We start from the raw sequence: 27573 nt of genomic DNA on the forward strand, positions 1-27573 counted from the left end.
TCATCAAAAGAGCAGAAAATTATTATTAATTATTGTTCATCTTCATCATCATCATCATCATTATAATTATTATAACAATAATAATAATAATAATAATAATAATAATAACAATAATAATAACAATAATTTGTTTTCATCGTATTGTATTTGAATGTCAGCTGCAAATGTTCTGTGTGAAATTTAATGTGTGTGTCTGTGTGTCTGTGTGTGTGTGTCACTGTGACACTGTGACACTGCAGCGCGCGCTCCTGCTCGTTCACCTGGATGTGACCAGCAGGTCTCTCAGTTGACCGGCAGGTGTCGCTGTCCCGCGTGAAAAGAAAAGTCTTCACCGGCAAAACAGTGTGTGTGTGTGTTGTGTGTGTGTGTGTGTGTGTGTCAGAGAGAAGCAGAGGCTCGTGAACACGTGAGAAAGTCACTCTGTGGAAGAGAAGGAAAAACACAAGGAGAAGAAGGAGAAGGAGAGTACAAACCAGGCGGAGGTGAAGTTTGGATTGTGGAGAATCAGCAGCGGAGACGTGGACGAGAGGAAGCCGAGAAGGAGCGCGGACACAGGGACACAGATCCAGACATGAGTCCGAGGTAAGAGGAGGAGAGGAGAGAGGAGACGTCCACGCACACGCGTGAACACACACACACGCGCACGCGCGCTACATAACTGTTACATGTTTCCTCATCAAGTTCACTTTCAAAACCAGGATCCAGACTCAGACTGAGCATCAGAACTCGAACTAAGCTTCATCATTCTATGTTTTATTTATTTATTTAATTATTTGATTAATAATTTTACACTTTATTCATTCAAATGAATCATTTTTTCACCACAAAAAACAACAACTTGAATGTTCCCTTATTTCCATATGAAATATTCAATATTAGTTATAAAGTTGATAAATAAATAATCAAGTGTCAGCGCCTTGTTCTCATTACACACATGAATATGAGTGAACGTGTGTTTTTCATTAAAGAGTGAAACAACATGAACACATGAAGCCAGATCTCAGAGGATGAAATCATCATCACTTCATCTGTCACCCCTTCATTTAAAAAACAACAACAACCACCCTTTAGCTTCTTAAACCTTAAGTTAACCCTTTTAATTCACCACTTTTTAATTAAAATCCTTAATAATCAAAACACATATTTTTACAGTGTTGTTTTAAAATCATTGCCTTTTTATTTTAGCTCCTTAATAAATAATTAAAAACATGTCAAATTAACATAGAAATGAACACCAATATAGAAGAAAAGAGAGGAAAATTTAAATCATTTGATACCAATGTTTTAAATGGTCATATAATTAATATAAATATGAATAATAATACAGTTTACACGTGGTGTTGACAATAAAGTGTAACATATGGTGATTTAAAATTGTAATTATATGCTGAATTAATGTATGTTAAACACACACACACACACACACACACACACACATACACACACTGTCTCTTTAAGACGCGACGTGTGGACAAAGTTCAAGTCAAGGTCACGTGAAAGTTCCTGCCCTCAACTTTACCTTTGAACTGCAGAGTGACACGAACGCGCGCACGCGCACCGTGCGCTACCGCTACAATAATCTTCATCATCTTCATTAAAGTCATTTTCATCATAATGTGATCATGATTGTGATTCTGAAATCAGCGAAGACAAAAGAAAAGAAGACGAAAAGAGGAGGAAACTGATTCTGCGTCTGTTTTTTTAAAATAAAGAAGAGGGAGGAGTTTAAAGAGAGAGAGGGAGAGAGAGAGAGAGAGAGAGAGAGAGAGAGAGAGAGAGCGAGGACGGACCTGAACTGCGACAAGAAATTCATATCAATTAATAATCATAGAAGAGAGAGAGAGAGAGAGAAAGGGAGAGAGAGGGAGACAGAGAGAGAGAGAGGAGCTGGCAGGCGCGCGGAGGAAAACTGGCATGGTTCGTGTTGGAGGCTGGCACTAAAAACACGTCAGATATGAGCGCGAGAGGCTGAGGCTGCAGCGCGAGCTGACATGATCATTAAGGGAGACTTAGAGCGGATGGCACGAGACGTCGGGCATGCAGGTAAGAGCGGACACAGAACTGGATTATTATCGGCATTATTATGATTGTTGTTGTTGTTGTTATTATTATGGGCTGCCCTTTTTATAATCTCCATAATCCAGACACAACTAATGCAACAACAAACAAACTTTAATCTGCTGTTGTTTCTGTGACAGCGAGAAAAAACCCAACAAAAAACTCCGCAGCTGGTTTTTATTAAACTTCAGTCTAATCTCTGTTGTTTTTTACTCCTAATTTCTGCTTTCAATCAAATCTGATTCAGATTAAATCTGCGAAAACCTGCAAAATCACATTTTAAAAAGACAAACAAACATGCACTGACTACGAATCTATAACTGTCACTAACAGGAGATTATAATCCGACTCTTACTCGCGGGTCAAATTAAGTTTAAATGCACAAAAAATCAAAAAAAGTCTGATTCCCATTTAATCCGGAAAACCTGCAACAATCTACCGACACATGCAAACTGTCACTCTTTTAAAATTTAAGTCAATGCATTCTCATCAGTGTGATTCAGATTAAATATGCGATTTAATACGAATACCTGCTCAATTATTACACTCAAAAACATGCACTCACTATAAACCTATTATAACTGTCACTCTTTACTGGAGATTATAATCTGACTCTCTCTCGAAATCGCGGGTCAAATTAAGTGTAACTACACAAAACAATCTTAAATTAAAGTCAATTTATTCTTCATATAATCTGCGATTTAATCCAGAAAAGCAAATGCAAAATGTCGTAAAAATAAATTAAAAAACATGCACTGACTACAACTTCCCTCATTACAGGAGATTATAATCTGAGTGTGAGTCGTAGGTCAAACTCAGTTAAAAATCCTCAAATCTCAGGTTTTATTGTAAATGATTTTAAAAAATAAAATGAAAATAAAAACACTTAAAGGGAATTTGTGAAAAGAAAACGGATCTAATCTGTTTGAAAATAATAAAAACGAAAGACGGAAGTTTTAAAAACATCATAAACGTTTACTGTGCGCGTGATCATCGGCGCGTGTGAAGGAGATGAAAGAATGATTTTTTTGTATTTTATTATTTCTATGAAAAACAGATGAATTGTCAGATTTTTGTGTCGCAAAGACGTGACGATGTGTGAGGGACAGCGCAGACACTGTGGACACTGTGGACAGAGGCTGGATTAATAGGGATTAACAGTCTGCTGCCAGGTTCACGCACAGAAAGCAGGAGGTGATGCGCGTGTTTTTTCACTGCTGCTACAAACAAAAAAAGTCATGAAAATCAGATTAAAATCACCAGAGAAAAGCGACTTGAAAGTGTATTTACTGTAAAATACACATTTAACTGTAGATTAAACGCCAATAATCTGTGTTTTTTTTGCCTGAAATGATGCACTTTTGTTTGTGAGGTTGAATTTTTAAGCTTGATCTTTTGTTTTGAAGAGTTTTTACCTTTATTTTATTTTGTACAGTCTCATATTTCCTGTCAGATCCTAGTTTTTACACCGTTTTTGTGTGTGTGTGTGTTTTTAAATATATATTTTTAACTTATTTGCATCTTTTTTCTCCTTTTAAATAACTGGACTTTGGAATCTTGACCCTAAAATCATGCAAATTTCAATGTAAAGTGGCAGCTTCCTGTGTTCATGCATGAGCACAGATGTAATAATCATTATTATTTGGATTCTTTTTACTCTCATTCACACCTCCTGCGTTCATTTTTACTCACATGTGGTGAGTTTTTTTGTCGCAGCCGCACAGGAAACTGACACTGACTGTTAATCATGTTTTCACCAAAACGCACACTCACTCACTCACACACGCACTCACACATTCACACACACGTAAAAGCGTTGCTCGACTCTTGTGAAAAAGTGAATTTGCTGCGTCTCAGAAAAGCTGTGATGTTTAAAGCAGGCGTTTGTGTGTTTGTGTGTTTGTGTGTTTGTGTGTCTGTGTGTGTGTGTGTGTGAGCGAGGCCTGAAGGTGGAAGCAGGTTCACAAAAAAAACACAAAAGTGACAAAACAGCCAAAAAACCTGGCACAGAAAACGTCTAAAATCACCATGAAATCACTTCTCTCTGTCAGTGACGCGGCCAAAGTTAAAGTTTCCTCCGCTCGTCTGTCGACGGTGACACGGAGAGAAGCAAGAAATCAACGAAAATATGAATTTACAGCGTTTTATTTTGTGTCTCAGGCCTGATTCAGACCCTGTTCCCTCTGCGTGTGTGTGTGTGTGAACGCAACAATAACAGGATGCAGCGAGAGCGCTGCTTTTAATGCGACTGCTCACTTCTTTTCAGTAAATAAAAAGTCACACAGAGGTCAGCAGGGTTACAAGAGAACGCTCGACACTCAACGTGAGACACTAAAGACACCAAAGACACTTCACTCTGTCACAAATCCATCAAATTTTGTTGCTTTTCTGTACAAAAAAGTCAATTAATGCTAAAATATAGACATGAAAGCTCGAAACGTGTCACTTCTTTAAAGGGGAAGTTTGTTTTGTTGTTGGCGTAGACAAAAAAATCCGTTCATGAAACGCAGTAAATATGAAAAACGGCTCAAATTTTAAGAATTCTCATTCAATTTTTACATTTAAAAAAAAGTGCAATTAAGGAATCTGTTTGTTCTGTTTAAAAAAAAAAAAAAAACAGTTTTAATTGATAATGATGCACTTGTGTGTGTGTGTGTGTATGTGTGTGTGTGTGTGTATGTGTGTGCGTGTGCGTGTGTGTACACAAAGTGTCAGCATGTGCCACCGCACGCTAACCGCTAACGATGAGCTGAACGCCTGCTCTCTGCTCGAGATCTGGGGGAGAAAAAAAAGGGTTGACGTCTCTGTCGTTTGTGAACGTTTGATGTGAAGCGATGTCGAGAATTAGTGGCTGAATAATCACAGACAGACAAACAAGGACGCGATGGAACGTAAACACAACGTTTCAAACAAACTGAACTTTATTTATTTTTCTCTTTACGTTGTTGTCAGATCGTGATTTGAGAAATTTAAAAAAAACAAACATTGACAATGAAAAAAGAAAGGGGAAAAAAACACAAGATGTTGCTTCTTTTTTTTCAAATTTGCACTTTAATTTGGTGACGAGCGCGTTCACGTGTGAACAAGTGAACGAAGTAGTGTCTTTAAAAATAAAAAGTAAAAAAAGATTTGACGAAAGACGCCTTTAAATAAAATCAGAAATATTAATTTTTTATTTTATTTTTTTCCTTTTGTTGTGGATGACAGTTCCTCATGTGACGATGTAGCAAAACTAACAATGACTCAGCGTTATCCTCAACATGTATTTATAAAAAAAACTTTAAAAACTCCAGGACTCTATACACACACATATATATATATATATATATATATACATATATATATATATATATATATATATATATATATATATATATATGTGTGTATATATACATATATATATGAACACATGAACACACATATTGTTGAATGACAAAATCTGACCTTTTGTGTCTTTTGTTTCACTACGTGATAATAACAACACTAACTGTAACAATGACTCAGCGTTTTACTGAACATGCAGTTAAAAAAAACATAAACATTGAGCTAAAGAGTGACCGTGAATCTTAAATAACAATAACAATAATAATAATAATCATTTAGATTTATTTATTTATTAATTTAAGTGCCTTTCACGAAACCCCAGGTCGCTGTACAGTTGAGAACAGATATAAAAAAAACAAAAAACACAAAGACTCACAAACACAACACAGGTGTCGCTTCAACACTGATTTAAATGACTCCAGAGTTGGTGCGTGGCAAACGGCCAGAGCGTCGGAGCAGCGACACTGAGCAAAGAAGGAGAACGGATCACCGTTCATCACTGTTCATCACTGTATCATCATTAAACCATGACTGGGATATTCATACTTCAATCTTCTGCTGCTAAAACATGACATGACGTTATCAGACGATGATTTGACGCTTTTTAAATCAAATATTTAAAGAAATATTAAAGACGGTTCCCAAAGTAACATGTGTTACATAAACAGTAACAGTCACACAGCTTTTTCCATTAAAAAAAACAGCCCTTTTTTTAATGTTTTTATGGGAAAAAAACACATAAAGGGGATTTTTTTTGTTCAAGAAAAGTGAAAATCTGATGAATTTAAATAACTAAATAAACGTTATTCATTCATTCAAATCAGATTCTGATTTGATAACAAAGAAAGATGAAAATGACACAAAGTGGTTCCATGATGACCTTTGTTTTAAACAGAGTTTCTGATATAAACACTCTGAGCTTCTCTCGTCTGAGTTCACTGAGTGAAATAAAACACAAAAGTGATTCAATCTGATCATAAATCAGATAATAAGACGCCTTTAAATCCAACCAGAAATATCACAGAACGCTGTTTTCTTTGACAACGATGTTTAATATTTATTCAACTCAATAAACAAGGAACGACATCAAATTGTGTGTTTTAAAAAAAGACTAAAGAGCATGAAAACTGTTCACGTGACAACGACACAGACACTGAAGTTTCAAACTCAAAGCCTGAGCGACCGTCACTGTGTTCTTGTTCCTGGATAAAAAAAACTTCCTTCTCGTTCCTCACGAGACAAACTTTTCACTGTCTGAAATAAACAAGAAGTGAATGAGATGGAGATCACACACACACACACACACACACACAACTGATGTTTATTTAGCTGCTCGCTTCCCATCAGGGAGAGAGGTGAGGAGAGAGGAGAGAGGAGAGCAGAGGAGAGGAGAGGAGAGGAGAGAGGAGAGGAGAGGAGAGGAGAGGAGAGAGGAGAGGAGAGGAGAGGAGAGGAGAGGAGAGGAGAGGAGAGGAGAGGAGAGAAAGTCCCTCGGGGAGAGTTAGAGATCTTTAAAGTGTCCTCACTGATGACACTGATTCAACAATACATGCTGCTGCTGCTGTCACTGCTGCTGCTAATGTCACTGTTGCTGCTGCTGCTGCTGCTGTCACTGCTGCTGCTAATGTCACTGTTGCTGCTGCTGCTGCTGCTGTCACTGCTGCTGCTAATGTCACTGTTGCTGCTGCTGCTGTCGTCACTGCTGCTGCTGCTACTGTTGCTACTCTTGTAACTGCTGCTGTCACTGCTGCTGCTGTCGTAACTTCGGCTGCTGCTGCTGTCGTCACTGCTGCTGCTGCTGCTGCTATTGTCACTGCTGCTGCTACTGTTGCTACTCTTGTAACTGCTGCTGTAACTTTGGCTGCTGCTGTTGTAACTTTGGCTGCTGCTGCTGTCGTCGTCACTGCTGCTGCTGCTGTCCCTGCTGCTGCTGCTGTCGTAACTGCTGCTGCTGTCACTGCTGCTGCTGCTGCTGTTGTCACTGCTGCTGCTGCTGCTGTCGTAACTGCTGCTGCTTCTGTCGTCACTGCTGCTTCTGCTGTCACTGCTGCTGTCACTGCTGCTGCTGCTAATGTCACTGCTGCTGCTGCTGCTGCTGCTGTCGTCACTGCTGCTGCTGCTGCTGCTGCTGCTATCGTAACTGCTGCTGCTGCTGTCGTAACTGCTGCTGCTGCTGTCGTTACTGCTGCTTCTGCTTTCACTGCTGCTGCTGTCACTGCTGCTGCTGTCACTGATGCTGCTGCTGCTGTCGTAACTGCTGCTGCTGCTGTCGTTACTGCTGCTTCTGCTGTCACTGCTGCTGTCACTGCTGCTGCTGTCACTGCTGCTGCTGCTGCTGTCGTAACTGCTGCTGATGCTCGTGCAGTTGATTGACGGCTCTTCATGGAGCAATTAGTGTTGATATTAAAGTGCACGTGTCTGACACTATGTGTGTGTGTGTGTGTGTGCGCGCTCCTCTTGCTGTGGAGTAGTGAATCATCTCAGACAGAGTTGTCAAAGTTACGGCCCTCGGGCCTCCAGTGGCCCCACAGTTTATTCAGCCTGACACTTGAATTGTTGTCTGTTTCTGAATCATTTCTGAATGTATTAATCATCATAAATACATTTTATTTTTTATTTTTTACATTTATTAAGAAACGATGTTGACGGATTGTTTCGTCTTTTTATCCAAACATAACCAACGTTTTCAGAGCTGTTTTATGAATTCAGATCTCAGAATGAGAACATTTGTGCGTTTTTGTGTTGACAACCAATTCTATACGATGATGTCATAGCCCCTCCTCTCTCCGGCTCTTTCACTCGCCGTTGCTTCGCTTTGTCGTCTCGTGTTTGGAGATTGTTTGCTCTTGTTTTACTTGATGATAACGTTGAGACCTTTGTTTACATTTAAATGATTGTGTTAGCTCGACTAGAAACATAAAATATAAACATGTGAGTCCAACTGTGAGTGTATGAACTTACACACTCTGAAAATGGACTTGTCCACACTTTAATGTTTTCTCAAACTTTCTTTATGAGGACTGACTTTTTAATGTTGGTAAACAGGATGAGAACAAAATTGCTAATATCATTTCCAAAAAGAGACGTTTGGTACATTAATTTAAACATTATTTTATACATGTTATTCAAAACATATGCACATTTAAATCTTAACTAAAAATGTTTTGGAAAATCATGCAAATTTGTTTAGGGACCACAAAAAATATCCCACAGCCCATCTGTGGGTCCCGACCCAGACTTTGGGAACCACTAGCACACAATGGGATGTATATTACTGACTAGACTAAAGCTTTATTTATTTATTTGAAAAAAGTTGCACATGCTTTATTCACATGCTTCACATCATCTTCTCCATTTTTGGTGTATTCCTGTAGCAGCGTTACAGCGCCACATACAGGCCTGACATATGCACTGCAGTGTTTTTATGTGGATGAAGTCATTTCTTGTGTTTATGGAAAAGGTTTTGTGAATACATAAGAAAAAGATTGTGTTGGGAAAGTTCTTTTTTCATGTGAATAAGACCTGAGATTATGAGAGATTTTATGTTTTGTGATATTATTGGTATCGTGGACCACGTATCGTGATGTTATTGGTATCGTGGACCATGTATCGTGATATTATAGGTATCGTGGACCACATATCGTGATATTATTGGTATCGTGGACCACGTATCGTGATATTATCGGTATCGTGGACCACATTTCGTGATATTATTGGTATCGTGGACCACATATCGTGATATTATTGGTATCGTGGACCATGTATTCTAATATTATTGGTATCGTGGAGTGTGTATTCTGGTATTATTTGTATTGACCGTGTATCGTGATATTTTTGGTATCATGGACCATGTATCGTGATATATTTGGTGTCGTGGACTGTGTATTGTGATATATTTGGTATCGTGGACCATGTATTGTGATATTATTGGTATTGTGGACCACGTATCGTGATATTATCGGTATCGTGGACCACATATCGTGATATTATTGGTATCGTGGACCACATATCGTGATATTATTGGTATCGTGGACCATGTATTCTAATATTATTGGTATCGTGGAGTGTGTATTCTGGTATTATTTGTATTGACCGTGTATCGTGATATTTTTGGTATCATGGACCATGTATCGTGATATATTTGGTATCGTGGACTGTGTATTGTGATATATTTGGTATCGTGGACCATGTATTGTGATATTATTGGTATTGTGGACCATGTATTGTGATATTATAGGCATCGTGGACCGTGTATTGTGATATTATTGGTATCGTGGACCATGTATTGTGATATTATTGGTATTGTGGACCATGTATCGTGATATTATAGGCATCGTGGACCGTGTATTGTGATATTATAGGCATCGTGGACCGTGTATTGTGATATTATTGGTATCGTGGACCACACATCGTGATATTATTGGTATTGTGGGCCATGTATTCTAATATTATTGGTATCGTGGAGTGTTTATTGTGATATTATTTGTATTGACCATGTATCATGATATTTTTGGTATCATGGACCATGTATCGTGATATATTTGGTATCGTGGACTGTGTATTGTGATATATTTGGTATCGTGGACCATGTATTGTGATATTATTGGTATCGTGGACCATGTATTGTGATATTATTGGTATCGTGGACCGTGTATCGTGATATTATAGGCATCGTGGACCATGTATTGTGAAATTATTGATATCGTGGACCATGTATCGTGATATTATAGGTATCATGGACCACATATCGTGATATTATTGGTATTGTGGACCAAGTATCGCGTATCATATCGCGAGCTGATGTTTTTTGTGTGTGTGTGTGTGGAGAGTGGGCAGGGCCTGGTTTGTGTTGGACACCAGTGAAGTCGGATTCTGTGATCTCAGGTTGATTTACTCCCTCATTGCTTAGCGTTCCTTATAAGACTGCACAGAACAGGGACCAGAAAAGACTAAGTCTATTTTTTACTTTTTTGGACGTGTGTCTGCGTCACAGCAGGTTTATTTACACCTGCTCTTCATCACAACATCCAAACACTGCTCTGTTTAAACGTTCGCTCATCGTCGCTTCTAGAGGACTTGAATTAGGAAGCCCGACAGTTACAGAGCATTACAGAAATGCGTGACTTAATTCTTTTGTGTGTGACTTTCTCTTTTTTCCGTTCGCGCCGCAGAGGAGGAAGGCGATGAGAAAACATCAAGACTTCTTCAACTTTAGCACAAAGCTGTGTTTGACGTACAGTATACTTCACCACTGCTGCACCAGTTGTCCAACAAGTCTTATTTTTCTTATCCAAACAACAACAAAGTCGGCGCTACACACACTGGTGCCCTGAGTAAGACACCTGCCAAATTTGAACCCGGTCGAACTGTCAGACTTTATGAAATCTGTTTTATTTTTTTACGAATTCCAATTTATTCTTCTAAAATTATTATTTAAATTATTTTTATACATATATTTTATGCTTAATTTACCAACAAAACGCCTTTAAACCACATAATAAGTAATAAAAATAAAGTCTGAAATACTTGAGTTGTCAGTACCATTACATGACTTTATCAAGCTTTATTACAGTAATATCGTGATTTGAATACATCGATATATGATTGCCTCGCGATATATTGATTATCACAGAATCGCTGTATCGTGATATTATTGGTATCGTGGACCGTGTCCATATTATTATTACGGTGTCTCTTGAACACAATATATGTTTAGATACTGGTGTGAGTTAGTCTCAGATGTCCACTTAGACATTTATTGTGAAGGGAAGTTGTGCTGGTCCCACATCCATAAACATCCCCCCCGGGAATATTGTCTCGAGAAATTGTTCCCACCTCACAGTAAAACTCAGTTCTGTCCGTGTTTTCCATATCGCAGGAATTATAAGGCCCTAGAACAGTGTGAGTGATACTCGATTAACAGACAGACAGATTGTCTTTCTCCGTTAGTTAACCATCATTTTTTTTAAATGTGGAAGTAACCAAGGGTCCAACTTCCTGTTTTTGCGTGGCACTTCCTGTATTTGTTTCCTCCACGTAATCTGTGAACGGTGAACTCTCGTAACTATCGATAACAAATGTGCACTTCAGGTCAGTTCCAGTTCCATCAGTGTTATATCACAGCAGAGTGTCGCTCAAATCAAATAATATATTAATAAAAGTGGTTTTAATTACACGTAAGTACCAACTGTTACGTGTGACACCAAGTCAGACACAAACAAAATCATAATTAGCTGTGGTTTTACCTGCGTTTCATAGCGTAGACGTTTCTCTGGTACTCGATGATCTTCTGTGGTTTCATTTTCTACAAAATGAAACAAACAGACTTCTTGTTTTTGCATCCAATGATCAAAAATATTACCGCTCCATTTAAAGTATTTCACTTTAAATTTTACTTTAAAGTAGTTTAAAACACAGGTGAAACATAAAGGACAATCCTACAATCACTGATTCACACTCACATATTGAGATGAATCCAGAACATCACGCCTATGTAATGATGTATACATGTACTTATACGTATATAGTTCTATTTACCGTTTGTTTTATCCTTTAAAAAACAGAGAGACAGGGAGTGCAAATAAGAGAAGACATCTGTTTCATACTACTTTGATATGATGTCATGTTCTTTGCAATGTCCTTGACAAATAAACTATTAAATAAGAAATAAAACAGACTTGTGCTTGGAGTCTTCCAGTTTAAAAAAAAAAAAAAAACTTAAATTTTTCAAGCATCAAAATTCGCAATTTAACCAATTTGTGTCCATTTTGGCGGATTCACAGACGAAGATACCGGCTGTCAATCACACTCACACGTGTCACACTATATATCCTCTATTTCCCTCTACATGTGAACATAGTTTACAAAACTGACGTCACGTTTACTGAAGAATAGCTCAAACAGACGTGATTGAGATCATTAACTCGTCAGGAAAATGTTTCCAGACGCCGTGAATCAAGATGACATCTCACTTTTCAAACTAAAAGACTATGTTCATTTTTATAAACAGTAAAGATTTGCACTGAATCCAAGAATTAAGAGTTTCAGTAAACAAATAAACAAAACTCAAAGCTGTAGTGCGTAACCTTTAAATACAAACAAATCCCAGTTTGAAAAATGGTTATAAACACTTAAATACAGGCAACATCTGTATGTTCTATAATATATATGTCATTTTTACATTGATATGAAGTGAATTGTTTCATTTGAGTCACATAAAGGCATTTTAATTGAGTGCTGTCGTCTTATTGATTAATCGAATACATGATTGGCCCAGAAAATGTCTGAAAATGTCGTAAAATACTGCTTTTGTGTTGGAAATGATTCAAACCGCAAACCAAAATAATCAGAGTTTCAAGGATTTCTGTTGATGTGGAGCAAAGAAAGCGGGAAATCTTCACATTTAAGAAGCTGAAGGATCAGAAAACTTGTTGATAGTTTAAAAAATCATCAAAGTAATTGAACCGATGATCAAAATAGTTGACTGTTAACTTGGTAAATCCTAGTCTTTATGACTTTAATTTGTTCCCAGTCAGAACCTCTGGCCCTCAAAACCTCCTCTTGATTTCTTTCATTAAAAAGTTTTTACTGTTACTGAAGTTGTTACTTATTTCAGTTTTTTTGGGCTCTAAATGCCGACTGGTGCGTGATTTCTTACAGATATCTCTTGTTGCTGCAGGTGGCGGACTGAAGACGATGCTGGATGCCATGGAAGTACCAAGTCATGCTAGGGATCTCCTCCTGCAGCTCAACAGCCAGCGAACCAAGGGCTTCCTGTGCGATGTCATCATCGTGGTGCAGAACGCCCTCTTCCGAGCTCACAAGAACATTTTGGCGGCGAGCAGCCTCTACCTGAAGTCACTGGTGGTCCATGACAATCTCATCAACCTCGACCACGAGATGGTGAGTCCGGGCGTCTTCAGGGTCATTCTGGACTACATCTACACCGGCCGCCTCACAGACGGAGACCCCACGTCTCCCACCGAACCCAACCTGGGCGCCGTCCTGGCAGCGGCGAGTTACCTTCAGCTGCTCGACTTGGTGGCGTTATGCAAAAAGAAGCTGAAAAGAAACGGCAAGTACCCGCCCCGCACGAGTCCGGCCTTCCTGCCCTACCCAAAGATGGGGCCCAACAGTATTGGGCTACGGAGCGATGGCAGGTACAGGCTTTCTACGCCGGTCATCCAGCCCTGCCCTCCAGGGGGGATTTTGAACAGCCACACACATCGGGCGCCACCACTAGACGAGATAGTTCCCCATCGACTGGGCATCCACGCCGGGGAGTTGTACGCTCCCATCTCTGCCCAGGGCTCGCAGGTGTTCCCGTCCCTGCAGGCGGCTCTGCCCGTCCAGCTCGGGCGTTCAGCTCACGCTGAGAGGAACTGCTCCCCCAACTTTGGCCTTGATCTGTCAAAGAAGAGCCCAGGCTCTCAGTCTCAGCACACGCCCTCTCACTCCCACCTGGCAAACGCTCACAATGACGAGGAGCGAGACGGGACTCTGAGCGGCCGCACCAGTCCCATGCAGGGAACAAACGGCAGATCCTTCTCTGAAAAGATGGAGTCCACCGACCAGGCCAGCTCCCTCACCCCTCCACCATTCCCCCACCTCAACCAGCCTCTCGCTCCGCACCTTCCTCACCTGCACCGCTCGAGCTTGCAGGGAACAGATCGCTACCCGTGTCCCCCCAGCCCCGAGACCCCCACGGACGGTGGAGACACGGGCAGAGAAATGGGCAACATCTACCGCTGGGTGAAACACGAGCCGCTGTCCTTCACGCCTGAGGATGAGGACGAGGACGAAGACGAGGAGGAGGGCGGAGAAAACGGAGACCAGCATCACAACCACCACAAGACTGGGGAGGAGAGCGAAGGAGCGGACGACAAGAGTGGCTCGGGGACAGAGGAGACGGGCAGCAGCGAGGGTCGCCCGTCCCCTCCTGGACCAATGGGGAGGTTCCACATGCCGTACGAGCCTGAGAGCTTTGGCGACAACCTCTACGTCTGCATCCCCTGCGACAAAGGCTTCCCGAGTTCAGAGCAGCTCAACGCACACGTGGAGACGCACACGGAGGAGGAGCTGTACGGAAACTCCGGTGGCGAGATGGGGAACAGCAATAACAGCAACGGCAAAAACATGAGCAGCAACACGAACGGTTACGGGAGCCTGAGCAACAGCAACAGCCTGAGCAATCTGTCCCACCTGGAGACCAAGTCCAGACAGGGGCTGGTTTCAGGCGGCATCGGGGACATGATCCGACCGTACCGCTGCTCCTCCTGCGAAAAGACCTACAAGGACCCGGCCACTCTGCGGCAGCACGAGAAAACCCACTGGCTGACGCGGCCGTACCCGTGCAGCATCTGCGGCAAGAAGTTCACGCAGCGCGGTACGATGACGCGCCACATGCGCAGCCACCTGGGCCTCAAACCCTTCGCCTGCGACTCCTGCGGCATGCGCTTCACCCGCCAGTACCGCCTCACCGAGCACATGCGCATCCACTCCGGGGAGAAACCCTACGAATGTCAGGTGTGCGGGGGAAAGTTCGCCCAGCAGCGCAACCTCATCAGCCACATGAAGATGCACAGCAGCGGCGGCTCGGCGGGCGGACTCACCGCCGACGGGAAACTGAAGCTGGACTTTGCGGAGGGCATCTACCCTCTGAGTAAATACACAGCAGACCACCTGGGGCTGAAGCAGGAGAAGGCCAACGAGCTCCTCCTCCAGGCCCAGCAGCAGCTGGTGGCGGATGCGAAGGCCATGGAGAGCCTCTATCCGCTGTCCAAGCTCGCCTCGGAGCACCTGGGCCTCACCCACGACAAGATGGACGTCCTGGGCCAAGCGCTGCCCCCTCCCCCGCAGGCGCTGTCCGAGGGGCGCACCATTGACCGCTACTCACCCAGCTAAGACATGTGACCCGTATCACGCACCACCAGGGCTACATCCATGCTACTGTGTTTTCATCCCAAAGAAAAATCCACATTAGTGCTTTTACACATCGCCCAAACACAGGGAGCAACTTTTTAACTTTATCACGAACTAACTCTGAGATAAACTGCGTTTTTTTTTTTTTTTAACAATGAATCACAAGTTGTCTTAAAGGCGTCATACGTGAGACCAAAGAAATGAGACATCTGATATTTCCATACGAGGAGGACCCACTTTTAAAAGATGGAAAACGATATAAATCGTGATAAACTTACGCACGTGAAAACTTTTATTAAAGATTTACTTCGCAGGACCCAGAAAAACTCCCCGTGACCCATCTGTGGGTGCTGACCCAGACTTTGCGAACCACGCTGAAACACAGTGATGAAAACACAGTCGTGTGGATGCAGATGTTGTCTGTAAACACACACACACACACACACACGTCCAGTATTCTAAAGCCATTCACCTCAGCTCAGTGTCCTCCTCTGCACCTCAGACTCAGGCCGGAACAAACCGGTCTGCTCATGCACACCAAAGACTGTAAGTGCCTTTCTATGCATCTAATGTACCTTAAAAAAACAAACCTCTGTGCTTTTTCCACGACCAAGAGACACTCAATCAAAGAAGTACAGTATTTATCTGCAGCGAATGCAAAACACACACACACACACACAAAAATCAGCTTTTGAGCCAAAGTGACAAAATGAAAACCAAAAAAAAAGAAAAAAAAGAAATTGTTTTTATTTATTTTTGTACAAATCCAAAGAGAAAGTGTTTGCAGTCAGACCCGAAACCTTAAACCTGTGTACTCGGACTTTTAAAGCACATACAAACAAAGATTCAGGGTTTGTGTTTGTGTCCAGAGCTGAGCGGGAACTTTTTATCAAATGAATAAACCGGCTCTTCTGGACTTTAAAGTAACGGGAGGAAATATATTGTTCTTTCTTTCTTTCTTTTCTTTTTTTCTGGAGGGTTACTTGACAATTTATGTATCTGACCCTCCACATTCTTCCCGTGGTTTTTCCTGCTTTCAAAGTCACAAGGAAATGATTGAACGAGAGAAACTGTTTCTGCCTTTCAGTAAAGTTTTCCCCACTTTTTTTAAAATTTTTATTATTTTTCCCTCCATGCTGGTTTTTTTTGTGTGGGTAAAGGCTGAGGCGGAAACTTTTAAACACTTTTAAACTCCAAAATCACACGAGGCAACAATCAATTATAATGTTTTGAATCTGATATTAGCACTGCAACAATAAATGTATTGATTATCCATCAATTGCTCAATGAAACTCCACATGATCTGTGATTTATACGTCTTAAATGTGACTGTTTTTCTGGTTTCTTTGCTCCCCGATGAAACTGAATTTGAACTGGATTTTTTTTTTATTTTTCAGGTTTTAGAAAACACAAATTGACATTATTTGTCAATTCATCAATAAAACAATCAACAAATTGATCAGTTATGGGAGAAAATTCTTATTTTTTAGCCCCTAAACAGAAGATTCACTTCCAAATTTATGGCACAAATCAAACCGGGAAGGCGTGGACTCGTATGTAAAAGTGGACGTATAAAAACAAGAAAATATAACCACTATTAGGTGAAAATTACTTGTTTCAAGCTAAATGCAGCAAGAAAATGGCAACTTGTTAAGTCAAATTATCTCAAGTAAATAAGTCCAAAAATGGTGAGATTAGATAAATACACTGAATTCAAGTCAAGTTTTTACAGTGTAGTCTTTCCATTGCAAAACAAACTCCTGCACTCGTATTTTATTTCTAAAAAGATTTACAAAACGTTTTATAGAAGACGGAGCTGAAACCAGAGATTGACACCAGAGATTGACACCAGTAACTCCTCAGGAAAAATGTTAACTGACGTCTGAAATCAAGCGAGAAGTAGAACCAGAGCGAGCAGTGACCAGATGAGTCGCCCCCTGCTGGCCAACTGCTGCTACATCCTGGGCTTCTGCGTTCCATTTGTCGACAAAAATTGAAACAGCAAAGTCACGTACAAACACTGCTACTCTTACGTTAAGTGTGTCATCGACATATAGTGCAACAGGAACGAGGCTTTACAAGTGTGAAACCTCACCAATATCACTTATGTCGTATTTGTTTCACGATAAATCGTGAAATCAACGAGTCGTACACATAGGACAGTTTCATTTGTAAGCGCAGACGCTGTTTCTACGTTGTTTATGGGAGCAAAATATCATGTTGACGTTGTTCTTGACCGGTATTTAGCTCCGGTGTCCGCAGAGTTTTTTCCATAATACGTAGCCGACGTCACTCGCTGCTCCGTCTTCAGAGTTCCGATGTAAACGTAACGCTGCGTTCTCCTTTACAGCGCGTAAAAAAGAAACTACAGACATTTATTTTTCTCTCTGTGTCACAGTAGATTTTTTTTTCTGCGTTTGGACTGAAAACGTCCCCCAGCTCACACAGAGGAGTTGTTAGTGAGACGCAGCCCTGTGATCTCATGGCTGGGACATGGTTGCACATACTCAACTGATGACACACACACACACACACTCATGTGAAGAGCGGGCGTTGTTTCTGACGTTGCGTAACAATATTTACAATAACAGATGAAGGAGCAGGTCGGCGGTAACGACTCAGAAATGTGACGGGAGTCGTTTACTCTGCGAATTCCCAGCAGTCTGAGGAGTTAAAGGTGCACTGTGTGACACATGTGACCGACACGTGTTAGTTAACATTGGCCTCTGTTTATTTTCCCTCTTAATCAATGAGTTTAATTTGGTCCAAAAAACTCAAAATTATTCAGTTTTAGTGATTTCTTTGTTACATGGAGCAAAGAAACCAGAGAATATTCACGTTTTATGAGCTGAAAAGTCTGAAAACCTGTTTTTATGACTCAAAACAATCACTTATCAAAGTAGTCGACAATTAATTGAGTCATCATCGAGTCAAAAACTGAAAATAATGATAATAATAATAATTCTCAAATGTTGAAACAAAAATCCGTTTTCATGATTTCTTTGTCAAAAGGAGCAAATAAACCAGAACATACTATATATATATATATATATATATACATATATATATATATATATATATGATTTCACTCAAAACAAGCAGTTGATAATTAATTTAGTCTTTATCGAGTGGTCTTTGCAGCTCTAAACAACAAAAGTCACATTTAAGAAGCTGACAAACAATAGATCGGTTGTTGCAGCCGATAGTAGAATTATTTCTATGTAACATTTCTGCAAAATTTAACGCACTGGACCTTTAAAAACAGAGTTTCTCAACCCTGACCCTCTGCAGTTTTTAAATGTTTCCCTCAAACGACACCTGATTCCGATGAATGACTCATTATTAGGCTTGAGCGGAGCTCGATGACGAGGATTGAGAAACACTCTTTATTCTCTGGATTCACACAATCATTTTTTTTTTTATTTACAATCGCGGCCAAATATCAACACACTGGACCTTTTTAAAACGCTGTTTTCTGCTCCAACAACACACACACACACACACACACCTGATTCAAATCAAATCAGTTTGAGCATTGATGACGAGGGGAACATTGAAAACATGCAGGAATTTTGAAACACTGTTTTAAAAGATGCCACACACACACACAGACAGACACACACAGACAGACAGACAGACAGACAGACAGTGAGCAGCTTCAGTGTCAGTGAGTTTTTGCGTCTCTTCTCTGGACGAGCGCAGCTGTCGCGGCTCAGTAATCCCTGTGAAATCTGACTGTTTTTTTTCTCCAGCACAGTTCGCGCCGCGCGCCAGACACCACGTCCAATTTCACGCCTGCCATTAACAGCCTCTTATCCACTTATTAACAAGCCTCCTCCTCCTCTGGTGTCAAACACAGACACTAAAGTCGTGTTTCCCGCGTCTTCAGTCAGATTTTAAAGGCACATTCTTGAAAAGAAAAAGAAAACACGTCGCCCTTGTTCTCTTTTATACATATAAATATATATATTTGTTTGTTTTGTTTTGTTTTTCTTTACTCGTCCTCGATCCAGATTAGAAATGTCTGACCACTATTGTGCCAACGCCAACCTCAGTGGGTGAATGTGAAGACCATGAAAACACTGTGACAGACGGAACGACACAAACACAGCGTGCCTTTCTCTTTCTCTTTTTTTAAGTGTAGGAATAATTTAAGAGCTTTCTTCTCTGTAGCATACGATCATATCACAAATGTCTTCTCTTCTGTTTCTTCATGATTATTATTGTTTGTTTCTTTTGTTAAGTTTGAACTGAAAGCAGCAGCAGCAGCACACGTGAAGCTGGTGCTTACCTCAGGACTGAAGCCAGCGTGGGGATACGATACGCTTTAGTGAAAACACCCCAAAACACACACACACTTAACAGGACTGTGGTTCTGTGTTAAACCTGTGGTTATTTCTGTGTTTCCTGTCTTCTTAGAGATGATATTATGATTATTATTATTATTATAAAGGTTGTTTTTTACTCTGCAGTATACATGTTCTGTTCTGTTGTTTCCCTCAAAGAGGCCCGTGTCGTTCTTCACCTGTTCCAGTGCATCTGAACGTTAACAGGCACTGATTTTTCTTTTATTTTTTATTATATTTCCACCACACACACAAACACACAGGACAGCGAAGTGTAGTTTTTCTGAAAAACTCACCCTTGTATTGTTTGACCCTTTCATTTCTCTAGATAACACAAATAAGAACAGGAAGTCTGCTTGTTTTTCTCAATGATTCAACGTTTCTTGGACTCGAGAAAGAAAGAAAAGTAGCTGAAATTAAACATTGTTAACAATAGGCCTCCAATTAATCATCATTTTCATAACTGATAAGTTCTTTGGTCCATAAAATGCCAAGAAATGTCAAAAAATGTTCATCAAAAAGAATGATGTTTTCAAATGTCTTGTTTTGTACACAAACCAAAAATTATCCAATTTTAATGATTTCCAGAAAATATTCACATTTAAGAAGCTGGAAAATCACAGAAACTAGAAAATATTCAAATATACACTAGTTTACACCTGAAAGATATCATGTAAGAGTTTAGTTACACTTTAAATATGTAAACATAAATCTGAACTTAAAGGTTGGGAAAATTCTGCAAATGTGTTTAGGGACCCAAAAAAAGTCTCCTGTGACCCATGTATGGGTGCCGACCCAGTCTTTGGGCACCTTTTTAAAGTTGATTAAATGCCCCCAAAGCAAAAGTGAAAGAAAAGCTTTCTTTCTTTCTTTTTTTCTTTCTTTCTAACTTCTGTTGTAACTCTGAGGACATGGAATCATTTATAATACTGATGATGATGACGATGTTGACGCATACGCGTTACGTAGCGCGTTCCATTTGTAGTGGGAACCTGGAATTTCCGCAGTCACTGACACAGATCGGTGTATTTACTGTGTGTTTTTCAGAAAAAAAGAGCGCACAAGTTAAAAATTAAAAATTTAAAAAAGAATTAAGATTAAAATTAAATAAAAATAGCACAAAGCCCAAACAAAATGACAAATGAGTCCAGAGAAACGACCTGTTTGCAGCTTTATATCCACACATGTATCTGGATATAGACTCCACACTCACACACACACACACACACACACACACACAGATATTATTTATAGGCCGTATCGCCCCGGCCTCACAGAAACGTTGCGTACAGCAGTTTCGGAGGATGTCGGTCGTGGGAATCTCAGTTTTTAACTCTCATTCACAAAGTCCAAACCAAACGTCTGTGTTTTCCCCTGAAACAACAACACGAGCTGTTTCCACTGTCGCAGGAGGGAAGAGTCCGATAATGATAAAGCGTCCTGAGAGCGTTTCTGCAGCACTCGCTCTCTCCCTCGCTCTCCCTCGCTCTTTGTAATTCGTTGTGTTTTGGTGCCGTTTGAGCGTCCGACGCTAACGCTCGTTCCTGGGAATGGAAGTCGGTGTGAAGGAGAAGAGCTGAGGAGCAGGAAGTGAACTTTTGGCTGAGCAGGATGTGCCGCATGTTTCTGCACACAGGCAGATACAGAGCGAGGGGCAGGGCGAGCGCAGCAGGGTGGACATTGTCTCCTTGTATGAAAGGCCGCGTCTTTACTTCTGAAAACCTCAGAAAACAAGTCCACTGTATCTTCTCCTTTCCTTCCTCTTTTTTTCCCTCTGTGGGAATCGACGTCTGCTCAGTATCACCGTGATACGACGCCGTGGCCTTTTTCAAGAGCAGCGCAGCCGACATTTTTCCTCACAATCTGAGGATGTCGTCCATTAATTCTTGATTTGTTTTTCTCCTCCCCCCCCCCCCATCATATTTTGTCCATATTTCTTTACAAAGATCAGGTCAGCACTGATCACTGAAGTGAAAATCCGATATAACGTCATGTTATTTATGCGACAAAAAACCCTCGTTTGCCTCGAAGATGATTATAAAACTTCAAACTTTTAAAAGCATTTATAATGTAATGACTATAAATATTAATGATGAATGCATTAAAAAAAACAACAACAATGAAACTTGACTTGATCTTTTTTTAATTGAGGCCGTTCCAGTCATTCATAGAAGTCATGGTGTCATCGGCGTACAGTTAAAGTCACTTTTACTTTTACCACCAAAGAGTGCCTTATTTGCCAGATTGAAGTCATGTGACTGTGACAGAAAAAAAAGTTAAATAGCAGGTGAGCAATATATTACAAATTAGGAAAGTCATGATGATATTTCAGAGAATTTCAAAGTAAAAGTGTTTGTTTTGACATGGAATGTCAAACCTAAAAACTCAACAGGAAGTTAGCCAATTTGAATCTTGCGTCCGTCTCCGACGTGTTTGAACAACGTTAATCTCACCAACATCTTGACACATCGAGGATAAAAAGTTAGCAAAAGGTCTCGCCGATTCAAAAGGGGCGGGGCTATGGCAACCATTAAGAATTATGGCGAATTTTTGACCCTGCGCCCACAAAACAGGAAGTGCCCGGTAACGCCACCGTACATGGAACGATCTGCTTGAAACTTTGTACGTCAGACAAGAGCACGTCTGTGAACGCCACCTCTGATATAATAGTGCGTGGCGCGCTGGTGGACCGCGGGCCCCCAGTTTGACACCCCTGAATCTGTGTAAAAATGTCTCATGTTTAAAAGTCATGTGATGTCAATCCATAAACTAACGAGAATCTCACTCTAGTGTGTGTGTGTGTGTGTGTGTGTAGTATTGTGCACCTGTCTGTGTAAATGTGTCGTCGCGTCGCTGGTGTGCGGCAGAGATTTTACACTTTAAAGAGTCTTTATTACTCACAGCTGCTGTAGATTTATTTCCCCTGAACTGAACTTTTCTGGAAAAACCATTGTATTGTGACTTTTTTTCCTTCTTCTTCTTCATTTTTTTGTGCAAACTTTTATTACCCTTATGATCCCCTAAAAGTCCCACAATTGCCTTTTTCCTCTGGCAGCGTGCTTCCTCTGCGTTCCTCCTCTTCCTCCCTCCAGTGCAGAGCTGGGCCACGCTCCTCACCTCTCTCTTTTCTCCCCCTCTCTCTTCTCCTCCTCCGCCGTGATCCACTTACTTCCAGCTGTTTTTCATGCCGAAGAAGACAGTTGTCTAAATGTTTATGTGCACAGCTACTTTCTTTTTGCTCTAAAGCCCTGATCGATTTCCAAACGCGAACTCTGCGGCCATGTGTTCGGACGCGGCCCGAGCCAAATGTGCAAAACCCCCGGCGTTGGTTGTTGTCAGCGCGTCGTTCTGATCCTCGAGCCAAGAAAACAGCTCAGAGAGAGAAGAGAGGCAGCAGATTAAAGACAGCACATTCGCTGCGGAGGAAATGCAGAATAATGTGAGGGGAAATGTTCAAGCAGGAAAATATGCTGCGAAAGATGCCAGTAAAGTAAACATGTATGAAATTGCACAATTGAGCCGAGGCCGAGGCCAACTCATGCGCGGGGACGGACGGACGGACGGAGTGAAGGAGTGAACAAAAGAAAAGTGTTCTCTTTTCTCTGTGAACTCTTCATTTCCCTTTTTAGGAAATTATCTCAACAGGAAATTCATTTTATTCCCCTTTCATTGTTTTTTGAACGTTCATGTCATCATGCCCCCCGAGGTGTCCTCCTCACCCATTCATCATCACACGACCCACAGCAGCCTCTTTGTAGTTGAACAGGGGAAACAGGGTTCTCCTGCTGCGTCTGTTAATTAGCGCTGACTCAGCGTTTGTTCTTCTTCTTCTTCTACAGAAACTCTCCCTTGTGACCTTTCAGCCTTTTTTTATCCTTGTTACTTTTAATAAATATTCCGCTTTTTTTTGTGTACCAGGAAATCCAAATTATTTTACTGACAGAAACTCTTTTAATATGAAAAAGTTCAGCTTATTCTGGACTATTTTAAGATTTCTTAAAATATTCATCTTTTCAAATCCTGTCAAACATTTGAAGTGCGACTACATTGTTATACTTTCAGTTTGAGACTTGATTTAAATTTGACTCTGCAGTCACTAGAGTGTAAAATATTCAGCTTTCTTTCTGCTTTTCATGTCCCACTAAAACAAATGGGTTCACTTTTCAAATTCTGTAAAACCTGCTCGTTCTGAAGTGCTTTCTTTCAGCTTTTTGTGTTCCGTTCAAATGAATGGAGGAAATCTTCAAATCCTCTAAAACGTGCAAATATTAGAGATTTCATTTTCACTTTAATCCAATCACAAGACTTTAAACTACTCAGTTTTTTGTGAACGGGAGAAATCTTTTAAAAACTGAATTGAAAATCTACTAATCTGTCACACTTTCAGCTTCATTTAAACTTTAATCCAGTCACAAGACTTTCAACTCTTTAGTTTTCATTCGGCTACTTTCATATTTTAGCTTTCAGCCGTCAACATTCACACGCGTCGTCAGATTACATCAGATTAGCAGCCACATTGTTCAAATCGGACTCATTAGAGATTATATAGATTTGACGTTTCACATTCAAAACTATAGAAGTGTGTTTCATGTGAACGCGACAGCAGAAAACTTTACCATGTCTGTGAGTTCACTCGAGTCGCCAGAAGAGTTTCACAGCCATGGTTCCCAAAGTCTGGGAGCACGCGAAAGACGTTTTTTAGGGTCCTCCCAAGAAAATGTGCAGAATGTTCCCCCAACCTTTTAGTTAAGATTTAGTATTTGTTTTAAAAATGAAGTTGTAATTCAACTCGTGATTTTCTTTACCAACTCAAAATAATATTCTTTGTTACAGGATAAGGCTGTAGATGAGTTTGATTGATCTCTAAAACAAAATGTGGGTTTCCATATGTAAAGTCTGTGGTTAAAACAGTAAATCATGATTATAAATGTAATAAAACCTCTAAAATAAAAAAAGCCAATGAGAGATGAGATGGGTCTTTAAAAGTGATTTGAAGGGGTAAGAAGTTCCATTACTTCAGATAAGACGTACGTTTAGTGACATTCAGAAAGAAAATGTCCACAGATTAGATATTAATCTGATTTCTGTGTCCACGTTCAGATTATCATGCTGATTTCAATCTGTCATCTGTTGTTGATGAGGAACGCAGCGAGATATTTTTGCTTTTAGCGTGTGACATCTGTGAGGAGGACGGTCACGAACCGTCAAATCTAATCTGTCATGAATCAGATTTGAATTGGTTTGAATGTGGCTGGTAATCTGAACGTGGCCTGAATCTCATCAGTGGAAAAAAAGGAAAAAAAGAATCGGATATGAGTCAGTTGAGCCCCGGTAATGTGAACACAGCCTTGGACACGTTTGAGAGAAACCGGCTTGAATCTGTTAATTTACAGCGGAAAGCAGCTCTTTCTTTTCTGGACGTTTGACAGGAAGAAATTCAAAGAGAAACAAAAAAATCAAGGACAAAAAAGCAGGAATTTGGAAAAAGGGAAAGTTGTCAAGGAGAGGACTTGATTGTGCCGTGTCGGCTCTATCACACACACACACACACACACACATACACAGCTGGATGGCAGACTGCTGCCTCAGATTAGGTCAGATTTAATTTGGTTGCCCGGCTCCGTTTGGAGTGTCGCTTCTTGTAGAAAAACCCATTTTTAAAGAACAGGAGATTCCACTGACGGCTTTCACCCAAAACACACGGAGACGTGAGCCAGAACATTACACAGCCTCAGGGTCCACACACACACACACACACACACATGCAAGCGTCTATTCTGGGTTTGGACGGGGATTACGTGTGGAAATGATGGATTATGATCTAATGAAGATCACTGTGATGTTTTGAGGTAGTTTTTACTCGACTGATTGTGGTCACAGAAAGTTCAGCAGGAACAAAAACCATCATGCAAACACTTGTAGCTATGGATGAGAGGAAAACACTTTTTTACTGTGGAAATTAGGTTTTTTTACAGTGTATTTCAGGCACATGAGTCTGAATCAATGTCACTTTTCTGGTTTTTACATGAATTTATACGACAACGATTCCAAAGCAATACGTTAAACCAAACAGTATTCCCCCCCCCCCCCCTGCCTTTACTTTGCTTTAGTGAAATGAATGTATTTATTATATGCATGTCTAAATGTTTTATAGTTACATTTGTTTTTTTGTTTTTCTGTGTAAATTTCAGTTGTGGGTTTTTATGATGAAATCACGTTGATTCGGCTTTTATTTTTGTAAGAGCCAATGTGAAACAAATGTCATGTTTTTATTTGTCTGTTTGTTTGTAACTATAATCAAAATCAACTTGGCAATAAAATGGATTGCATAAAGGATTAATAATGAAGTGTCTCATCTCACTACACATGTTTACATCCGTTTGAAATGAAGAAAATGAAAAATATTGAGTATTTCATCAATCTTATCAACACAAAAGGTTATATTTGTGTATTTCTCCTTCTAAACATCCACCAGAGTGTATATTCTGCCATATGGGGACATGTGAGTGCCTCGTTTAAGACAAAAGAATTTCAAATGAATCTCATACATCACACAGAGTCCACATGCAACAATGAACAGATCCATTACTCTGTCAGCGGGAGTGAAAGCAGCCAGACACACACACACACACACACACGCACACTGTGAGTGTGTGAGGGAAAATCACCTTATTATCAGCAGGCACATAAGAAAATCGCAGTCAACGTTCCAGATGTTTGATAATATGATTCAAGCCACTCGCCACAAATTACGTCTTGACGTTAAACAAATTAGCTTTTATTTCCCCTCCCCTCGCAGGTGCCGCAAATCATCAGCAGAGTTCAGCCGGATCGCGCTCACCAGGTGTCGTCGTCATCGTCTACGTCTTCATCGTCATCTGGCCGATGCCTTTCTGAACCAAAGAGCAAAAAAAAATTTAACTTTAAAGAGTAATTAAACCCCTAAACCACTTTTTCTAACAGCTTTAAAGTATAGAAATTAAATCAGATTTTTAACCATAAAGATTCTGCTACGCTGTGTGTGAGCAAAATACCAACGTAGAGCGCTGTTAATCGTTGTTAATCTTTATCTCTTTTGCCTTCCATTTGTAGTCGGAACATAGAATCTCCGCTGTCCCGTACCGCGGATTTCCATCTAGGAACCTCGGAGCAACCTTGCCGACACTAAGATTCCGCAGTGTCCACATTTGTCCTCAAACCACTTCCCAATGTGGTTTTCTTGACGAGATCTGAAGGACGGATTCGGGCCGAGTCAGACGGTGGCGCTCTCATTTTACAACAAACGTGACGGTAACCATGGAAATTTGCTCAGGGTACGTCAAAGGACACAAGAAATAGAAATAAGGGCAATTTGCTGGTGATAAATCGCCGCTGTATGAGTTTGAGAGAGCGTGACGCAGACTGACAGACGCTGAGGATGGGTTGTGTTCACAAAGCGCAGAAATGTGTCCACATTTGTCCTCAGACCACCTCCTAATGTGTGGTTGTTGTTTTGTTTGTTTTGATTGGATCTTAGCGGACGCATTCGGGACAGAATGGAACATTTTGACCTGAACCTAGTGCCATCTGGAGTCAGTTGGTGGCGCTCTATTGTTTTGGTTTACAAACCACAACAAAGATGACCTAAGTTTAGACATTTGCTCGGGGGTTATGTAAGAACGACTGCTGGTACTCACACACGCACTCACACAACACAAGAAACAATTTCCTGATGAGAGATTGCCATTTTATGAGGTTGAGTGACCGTAACGCGGCCCGACACGGCCTCACGTCTTTAATGCGTCTTCTTGCACGTTTGTCCCCAAACCACCTCCAAATGTGGTATTCGTGATCAGATCTTAAGGACGCATTCAAGACAGATCCGGAGCCTTTAGACCTGAACGTAGCGCAGTCTGGACATTTTCAGACGAGGTCTCAAAGAGGT

At 40.7% G+C, this 27573-nt stretch overlaps 1 protein-coding gene across 4 annotated transcripts; it reads left to right on the forward strand.

The window, feature by feature from the left end:
* Nucleotides 1-381: 381 nt before the first annotated feature.
* On the forward strand, nucleotides 382-19774 carry hic1 (hypermethylated in cancer 1). 4 transcript variants are annotated; one of them, XM_058633455.1, is made up of 2 exons: nucleotides 382-582; nucleotides 13042-19774. In XM_058633455.1, the coding sequence occupies exon 2, from the start codon at nucleotides 13078-13080 to the stop codon at nucleotides 15283-15285; it is 2208 nt and encodes a 735-aa protein (XP_058489438.1). In that variant the 5' UTR covers nucleotides 382-582; nucleotides 13042-13077; the 3' UTR covers nucleotides 15286-19774. The 4 variants fall into 4 exon arrangements, with proteins under 4 accessions (XP_058489438.1, XP_058489437.1, XP_058489436.1 ...); XM_058633454.1 differs by having other exon boundaries at nucleotides 13061-19774; XM_058633453.1 differs by lacking the exon at nucleotides 382-582 and adding an exon at nucleotides 1828-2043.
* The last annotated feature ends 7799 nt before the right edge of the window (nucleotides 19775-27573 follow it).

Source organism: Solea solea, chromosome 7 (assembly GCF_958295425.1).
Source record: "Solea solea chromosome 7, fSolSol10.1, whole genome shotgun sequence".
Lineage (NCBI taxonomy): Eukaryota > Metazoa > Chordata > Actinopteri > Pleuronectiformes > Soleidae > Solea > Solea solea.